Here is a 9,264-nt window from a genome sequence, read left to right as displayed (position 1 = left end):
TCACTGAATTTCTGTTACAGAGCTATGAACCCAGAGCTCAACTTTTTGTAACTTTCACATGAGCCGACAATTGGATCTGACCAGGATCAGAATTGCTGTGACCTCCGTGACTGTTTGCATTAGAGTAGAAACAGTTTAGTCTTCTGCACAGTTTAATTGTGTCATTCAAAGATGTTAAAGGTATACATTAAATGTTGCACTGCAGTATAAATAATTTTTTTATAGTCCTGTACTAAGTGTTATATTTATATAATTCATTTGGATTTTATTTCTTCTAGACTGTCTCCAGTGGAGCAGCCTTTCAGGTAGTAGTAGTAGATAGAATTAGTATAGAGTAATCAAAATGCTGACATTGTAAAGCTGCCAATACATAACTTTTCTAATGGCTTGTTGTTAAAAATGCATTTTTTGCTCTTATGTTGAGGGTTGTTCTCATATAAATCTTTTCTGAACTGAATTTGTTGTAACTTCTGCATCACAAAAGAATGAAGTAAAAATCTTAAATGAACCCACGTGTTCCATAGAATCTCTGTGGATAGTAATTTCATGCTCTAATAAGAGCATAACATTAAGGATCTATTATCAGCCACCTGACAGGACAGTGATAGTGATGATGAAATGCCAAGGGAAATTAGAGAGGCTATCAAAATTAAAAACTCAATAATAGCGGGGGATTTCAGTTATCCCCATATTGACTGGAAACATGTCACCTCAGGACGAAATGCAGAGACAAAATTTCTCGATATTTTAAATGATTGTTTCTTGGAGCAGCTGCTACAGGAACCCACAAGGGAGAGGCAACTCTAGATTTAGTCCTGAGTGGAGCGCAAGAGCTGGTCCAAGAGGTAACTATAACAGGACCGCTTGGAAATAGTGGCCATAATATAACAACATTTAACATCCCTGTGGTGAGAAGAACATCTCAGCAGCCCAACACTGGCATTTAAATTTCAAAAAGGGGAGCTATGCAAAAATGAGGGGTTAGTTAAACAGAAATTAAAAGGTACACTGACTAAAGTGAAATCCCTGCAAGCTGCATGGGCGCTTTTTAAAGACGCCATAATAGAAGCCCAACTTAAATGTATACCTCAAATTAACAAACACAGTAAAAGAACTAAAAGAGCCACTGTGGCTTAACAAGCATGTAGAAGAAGCAGTGAGAGATAAAAAGACTGCCTTTAAAAAGTGGAAGTCAAATCCTAGTGAGGTAAATAGAAAGGAATATAAACAATGCCAAATTAAGTGTAAAAATGTAATAAGAAAAGCCAAAGAGGAGTTTGAAGACTGGCTAGCCAAAAACTCCAAAGATAATAACAAAATGTTTAAGTACATGAGAAGCAGGAAGCCTGCTCAACAACCAGTGGGGGCCCCTCGATGGTCGAGATACAAAAGGAGCGCTTAAAATAATCATGATAAAGCCATTGCGGAGAAACTAAATGGATTCTTCGCTTCAGTCTTCATGGCTGAGGATGTCAGGGAGATTCCCAAACCTGAGCCGGCTTTTGTAGGTGAGAAATCTGAGGAATTGTCACAGATTGAACGGTCACTAGAGGTGGTTTTGGAATTAATTGATAAACTCAACATAAACAAGTCACCGGCACCAGATGGCATTCACCCAAGAGTTCTGACAGAACTCAAATGTGAAATTGCGCAACTATTAACTAGGGTTTGTAACCTGTCCTTTAAATCGGCCTCTGTACCCAACGACTGGAAGATAGCTAATGTAACGCCAATATTTAAAAAAGGCTCTAGAGGTGATCCCGGCAATTACAGACTGGTAAGTCTAATGTCGGTACCGGGCAAATTAGTTGAAACAATAGTAAAGAATAAAATTGTCAGACACATAGAAGAACTTAAATTGTTGGGCAAAAATCAACATGGTTTCTGTAAAGAGAAATCATGTATTACTAAATCTATTAGAGTTCTTTGAAGATGTCAAACAAACGTGGACAAGGGAGATCCAGTGGACATAGTGTACTTAAATTTCCAGAAAGCCTTTGACAAGGTCCCTCACCAAAGGCTATTATGTAAATTAAGTTGTCATGGCATAAGAGGGAAGGTCCTATAGGGACTGAGAACTGGATAAAAAGACAGAGAACAAAGGGCAGGAATTAATGGTAAATTCTCAGAACAGAGAGGGGTAACTAGGGGTGTTTCCCAAGGGTCAGCCCTAGGACCAATCCTATTCAATTTATTCATAAATCATCTAGAGAAAGGGGTAAAAAGTGAACTGGCCAAGTTTGCAGATGATACTAAACTGCTCAAGATAGTTAAGACCAAAGCAGACTCTGAAGAACTTCAAAAAGACCTCACAAAACGGCAAATGAAATTTAGTATGGATTAATGTAAAGTAGTGCACACTGGAAAAAAATAACCCCCAACTATGCGTACAATATGATTGGGGCTAATTTAGCTATAACAAATCAGGAAAAAGATCTTGGAGTCATCGTGGATAGTTCTCTGAAGATGAATAATGTGTACAGATGTGGTCTCCTCAGGCTAGGCCTCTTCATCTTGGAAAAGAGGAGACTAAGGAAGTATTTGATAGAGGTATATAAAATCATGAGTGACGTGGAGAAAGTAGATGAGGAAAAATTATTTACTTATTCCCATAATACAACAATTAAGGGTCACCAAATGAAAATAACAGGCAGCAGATTTAAAACAAATAAAAGGAAGTTGTTCTTCACACAGCACACAGTCAAGTTGTGGAACTCCTTGCCTGAGGAAGTTGTGAAGGCTAGAACTATAACAGCGTTTAAAAGAGAACCTCCCTGAATTTATCAAGTTAAATCCATTAATGGCTATTAGCCAGGATGGGTAAGGAATGGTGTCCCTAGACTCTTTGTCAGAGGATGGAGCTGGATGGCAGGAGAGAGATCACTTGATCATTGCCTGTTAGGTTCACTCCCTCTGGGGCACCTGGCATTGGCCACTGTCGGTAGGCAGGACACTAGGCTAGATGGACCTTTGGTCAGACCCAGTATGTCCGTTCTTATGTTCTTTGATATTTTACAGTTTTATACATGATAATCCACTGTCCATTTCCTAGCCCAATACTGTGAAACACTGTAGTTACTTGTTGTAAGTTTAGGGAAATACGGCACTCTCTCAGATAGCATGTGCAGTAACACTCTGGGTACTCACATTTTTAAAAGGTGACAGCCATACTTTGAGAATTGCATGTTTATGAGCATTGTAGAAATCATTGTTTAACTGAGATCTATTAAACATCAATACTGGTGTATTAAAGTCATTCTTGATTTTAAAAGGTTTTTTTTTTAAAGTGAACACGAAAATATTTGATTTTTTCTTCTTTTGAAGAAATCCGTAAGGTCTAATCTGTAAGGCACCCACCACTCCCATTGAAGCTTATGGGAGCTGAGAATATTCAGCACCTCTAACTCAGAACCCAAGTGTACACTTCGAAATAACAGCAAGAAACAGCTTTTCTAAACTACGTTTGAGATTTGGTTTGGTTTTTTTCCCATACCCACACATACCCCTTTACAAGGAGCAAAATCTCCTCTTGTGATTTAGCATAAAATATTGCAGAGCTGGTTTAAGTGAATGTGGTTTTAAATTTAAACTGCAGCTAATTTAACAGGTCAGATATAGCAGAAGTAACAAGGTCTATTTCCTCTAGGTATTATGTATCAGGTCTGTTCTCACTTCTTCATCTGTTGGCATTTCTCATCCATAGGAATTAAAGTGCATGTTAAGAGAAGATAACCTTTTTAGAAAATTGACTTTTACTTCTATTGCTTCTGTAATTTAAGTGGGTTTTTAATATTGATACACATTCAATGCATTTAGTCTACAGCTATATAAAATGGAGTGTTTGTTTATAATGATTTCACAAATCAAGCGTTAAATAACACCCTCAGATGCCGACAGCAGCGGGAGCCCCACAGATGCAACCAAAGATAGACCATGACCCTAGACCTCATGCAAGACCTTCTTCTGTCTGTCCTCATGTTTATAAATACAGTTGCACCCACTGAAAAATCAACACGCTGATTGCTATCACAGTTTTCTCCTGTTGTGTACAAAGAAATGCTGAAGTATCTTACACCATTGTGCAGTAACTGTTGGCAAAAAGGTAGATTTGTTAATGATGAGCTTATTTAAAATCAAATATAAGTGAGGCTGAGCAAACAGCCCCCTACCATCTGGTTGCAATATTGTGTGTACCAACACTTTTATACATCAGGTTGTTCTTTAAATCAAATAATTATCTTTTACAGACTAAACACCATGGGGAGGTACCGGATAACCTGCTGGATAGTCATCCTTTTTGTTGTGATGTGGAGCAACGTTTCCCTTTCCAAAAGAGGAAAGGGTAAAGGTAGAGGCAGTGGGAACACAGGAAGCAACCGCTATCCCAGCAACCCTGGCTACCCCCAAAACCCTGGCTATCCCCAAAACCCTGGCTACCCCAGAAACCCTGGCTACCCCCATAATCCTGGTTACCCACCCAATCCCGCCTACCCGCCAAATCCCGCCTACCCCCCAAATCCCGGCTATCCCAGGAACCCTAGCTACCCCCACTATCCCAGCTACCCTGCTGGTGGTGGGCAGCACTACAACCCAGCTGGTGGCGGAACAAACTTCAAAAACCAGAAGCCCTGGAAGCCTGATAAACCCAAAACCAACATGAAAGCCGTGGCAGGAGCAGCAGTGGCAGGCGCTGTGGTGGGTGGCCTAGGTGGCTACGCCCTGGGAAGTGCAATGTCAGGAATGCGCATTAATTTTGACCATCCTGACGAGCGCCGGTGGTGGGACGAAAACTCCAATCGCTATCCCAACAGAGTGTACTACAAGGAATACAATGACCGCTCCGTTCCAGAGGGAAGGTTTGTGTGGGATTGTGTGAATATCACAGTGACCCAATACAACATTGATCCCAATGAAAATCAAAATGTGACCCAGGTAGAAGCCAGAGTCATGAAGCATGTGATACACGAGATGTGCCTGGAGCAATATCAGCAATACCGGCTGGCCTCTGGTGTCAAACTACTCTCTGACCCCTCGCTCATGCTGATTATCATGCTTGTCTTTTTTTTTGTAATACATTAAGCAAGCAGTCTCAACCTGAACTGTGCTGCTGATCTGTGCAAACATTCAGAGGGAATAATGTATATAAAACAGCCTTTCTGTGGCGGTCTCTCATTTTTGCTTGTGTTTATCTTAGGGGAAGTATCTTAAGATCTGTAATAGGTATCAATAATGTACCATAGAGAGACAGGCTGACAGTGTATAGCTCTCTCTTCAAAGCTCTCTCTGATTATACACCTACTGTCCAGAATTAAAATTGAACCAGACTTCAAATGGAAAGAAAAGTCAATCCATTAGCTCCACATTTGTTCTAATGCAATAGACCTTAAAAGCCAACACAAATCAGTTAATACTGACACAGTGAGCTTGTGATCACGCAAGAAAGTGGCCTTCACCAAAATGCCCTTTTCCTCAAATCCATTCTTTAAACCCTGGTAAGGATGGGATCCATCTGATCACACTCATCTTCCCTCCTCCAAAACTAGACCACTTTTGAGAGCTGTTTTTTCCATTTCACTACACCATTGGACTTCTTCCTCTCCAGCTCAGCTAATTAAAGATTTCAGACTGTTTGGCTTCACAAGCATTCCTGGGTCATCTAGGCTAAGCAAGTTGCAAAGGCAGAATACTATGAAAATCCTCTTTAGAGATAATTGGTGTCTTAGCTAATGGCACTAAATAGTACCAAATGGCACCAATCCCTAACTTGGGGACACCACATTTTTTGGGACATCCACAATCCAAGTTCAAATTACAAGTTAATTTTGTGACCTAGAGTACGTACCAAGTATTTCAGACAGTTTTTCCTGCCGGTCTGTGGCTTGTGAAGTGAGACCCTTCCATTGTTAGGCTGTATTTTGTACCATTAGATCACCGTTTTGTACTTAAGAGTATCCTCTCAAAGCACGTTTACGTAGTGGCATTCCATCCATTTAACCATTTGCCCATTGCAAATGTTCCAGCAGAATAGGCCAGCTTTGGAGGCCAAGTGTCAGCCCAAGATGGTAGCCTGCCGGACACGCAGGTTTCAAGGAGCAGGCCTAGGATTGTTAAGTTTGGGTAGAGTATCCTTTTAGTTGTACAGTAATTGACTTGGAATGTTTAAGGAGACAAATGGCTGATGAAGGTGTAAATAGCTGCTACAATAACACTTGTTTCATAGTTGTCGTCACAAGGAAAAACAATTCTGCCGATGCACTAAAAGATGCATGGCTTCTTTCATGGCTATATTGTCAGTAAAGTTTCCTCCTTCACTGAGCTGCATTCACACAAACTGCTGACTTCATTGGAAGTTGTACATCACATACTTCTGAGGGCAGGATTTGGCTTTAAAAGCCTCATCTAAAGCCTATTGAAGTCAATAGAAAGGCTCCCATGGATCAGGCACTAAAAATCAGTAAAACTTCGTCGTAAGCCTCCTGTCCCAAATCTGGACCTTAGCGTCCAAAATCTGGGTGCTTAGCATGAACCTCCCCCAAGCTTATTACCAGCTTGGATCTGATCTCGCTGCCACCAATCAGGATTCGGAGTACCTGATCAACTCTCCCGGGTCTCCACCCTTTCCTGGTAGAGACCACAAGACCCAGAAGCTCTGAGTCTACTGGCAGGGAAATACTTCACTTCCATTCCCCCTCCCTCTCCCACCCGACATTCCTCTCTGGGGTGACTGAGAGTGACTGAATCGTCTTCTTTAATCCAAATACCCAGAGCATGTCTCTTATTCCACAAGACAAACCCCAAATACAAGGAAATAGAGATTGTATCCATCTCTTTCCCCCTCCCCACCACTCCCTGGTGCTGCCGAGCTTCCCCTCGCTGATCTAACACAAGAGATACACACACATCCCTCTTCTTAACCACCCAGAGAGCAACTCAAACACAGTTTCTTGAAAAGAAAACTTATTATAAAAGATATATACATGCAGAAATATAACTCTTGCATGCAATGATGACAATTACAGAGCTTTGCTTATAAGAAATGATAAACATGATCAAAAGATATCCAATTTGAAACCATATCCAGCAAGTACACACATGTAAATAGCGAGAATATCAGAGAGCACGCTTCTTATGCTTCCTCACAATTGGGACAGAAGGTAGAGAAGGATATGCGAGATATGAAAAAAAAAAAACAAAAAAAAAAGGTCTTGCCCTCATACAGCCAGAGAGAAACAAACAGACGAACAAAGCCAAAACACCCAGAAGTTCCCTCCCTCACTGTGAAAAATCCGGTTTCCTGATTGGTCCTCTGGTCAGGTGTTTGGTTCCCTTTGTTAACCCTTTACAGGTAAAAGAAACATTAACCCTTAGCTATCTGTTTATGACAAACTTGCATTACATTTACTTCAGCAACTTGATCAAGTTAGAGCAAGCAACATCAGTCAACATTGTTCTGACACAGAGTCAAAATGCTGGAAACCATCTTTTGGAAGCAACTAATTCTGGCTCACCCACTGCTTAATACCCTAATTATTATGGGAATTGATGGGGTCAATTACTGCTTATCTGCATTTTGATTGTCTTGATGATGCAAAATATGTAAAGGTTACGCTTATTGCAACTACCATGCCAAATATTTAGTATACTGTATATTGCAGCAAGGCACTGAGTGACTAAAACAAACAAGCACCCTTAATGATTTCTGCCTCAATGTAAGTTGAATGGATATATTATGAAATTGTTCAAAATTCACACCATAAAGACAGGACTTGGAAGTCACATGTAGTTTGTGATGTCAGAATATTTTGTATATTTGTAATGGTGCATGTACTTAACTCTGCCGTTCAAATCCTTTTATAAATGTTTGATGTCTGGTAAAAATTAAACAGACACAGCAAAGGCTCAAGCGTGTCTCTTGCATGCAGATATCTTTATTTGTGAATGGTTCATCTACTCAGATCGACTGCTGAACTCCTGTTCTCAGAGACCACTACTTCTGCCTGAACTTTTTTACACTTCTGTTGATCCAGGGACTTATATGGCCCTCATCACCATAATATCTGAGCATCTCACATTCATTAAATGAATTTTACCCTTAAACCCCCCTACTGAGTTCATAGAATATCAGGGTCGGAAGGGATCTCAGGAGGTCGTCTAGTCCAACCCCGCTGTTCAAAGCAGGATTAGGGAAGTATTGTCCCCATTTTACAGATGGAGAAACTGACACGTAGCGTATATTAAGCAACTTGCCCAAGATCATGCAGGAAGTCTGTGGCTGAGGCAGGAATTGCCAGGTCTCCTTGGTCCCAGTCCAGTATCATATTCACAAGATAGTCCTTCATTGCTTGCTTGTGCTTTAATTGCATTTTAACAGCATAGATGCTTAGAAAATTACACCATATAAGTCTCATTTTCCTATGTGACTGAGGCACTCTTGAAAATTGGATTTAGTCTCCTTGGTAGCATAGCTGGTTTTGAAAGTTTTATCCATAGCGGCTAAACAATTCTTGTGTTCTGATAAAATGTAAGTGCCAAGTTACTAGATGGAGAAGTTATTTACCTAGCTCAAAACACAGGTAAATAAAGAGAGAGGTAAGGAAACTAGCAACTTTTTTGCCCTGAGACACAGGAGCGTCTTGTAGCTAATCATATAACAGATTGATAACGTTCAAAAAAATGTGATCCTGTATATTGCTTTGCACTCTGTCTAAACACTAAAGCTCGTCTAGGAAATGGCGTTTCCATTTTGCAGGAAATTCCAACATTTCAAAAATTCATCCTGAATTGGACTGAAAAGTTGAAATTTTCCATGAACAGAAATTCCAAAAACATTCAGTTCTAACACCATTATTGTTTTGATGATGCCCAAAACACTATAGTAAGTCAGAATGAAACAAAATAATTTAAGCAAAATGTTTTCACAGTATCAAAAACCGAGGAAGTTAAGATGAATCCAAAGTTCTCCCCTAAAAAAAAAAAATCCTCAAAATTGAAACTGAAATTTTAGGTCAACAAAATTGCATTGTCTGTTCCACTGAAAACTTTGATCAGCTCTAGGAGGTCACATAAGTGGGCAAAGTGGGTATAAATGCGGCTGTTCTGGTTTGGTGGTGTGTTGCACCCACTTTAAATGTGTACTAAGCAGCAAAGAATCAAGATGAGAGCATCACATGCCATCATTGGTGAATGGGGGGCCAGACTTTTGGCTGGTCATCTGAACAAGCTGCTCTCGGCTAATCAGCATTGCTCCGTTGACTTCAATGGAGC

The 9,264-nt window shown here is 40.3% G+C and overlaps 1 protein-coding gene across 1 annotated transcript; it reads left to right on the top strand.

Moving 5' to 3' along the window:
- The first annotated feature begins 4,224 nt into the window (after positions 1–4,224).
- PRNP (prion protein (Kanno blood group)) lies at positions 4,225–5,162 on the top strand. Its single transcript, XM_032786806.2, has one exon. It carries the CDS (start codon positions 4,258–4,260, stop codon positions 5,077–5,079), a length of 822 nt encoding a protein of 273 aa, XP_032642697.1. The 5' UTR covers positions 4,225–4,257; the 3' UTR covers positions 5,080–5,162.
- The last annotated feature ends 4,102 nt before the right edge of the window (positions 5,163–9,264 follow it).

This window comes from Chelonoidis abingdonii, chromosome 2 (assembly GCF_003597395.2).
Source record: "Chelonoidis abingdonii isolate Lonesome George chromosome 2, CheloAbing_2.0, whole genome shotgun sequence".
Taxonomy (NCBI): domain Eukaryota; kingdom Metazoa; phylum Chordata; order Testudines; family Testudinidae; genus Chelonoidis; species Chelonoidis abingdonii.
The sequence above is the reverse complement of the archived record's forward strand: the minus strand, read 5'-3'. Positions and strand labels throughout refer to the sequence as shown.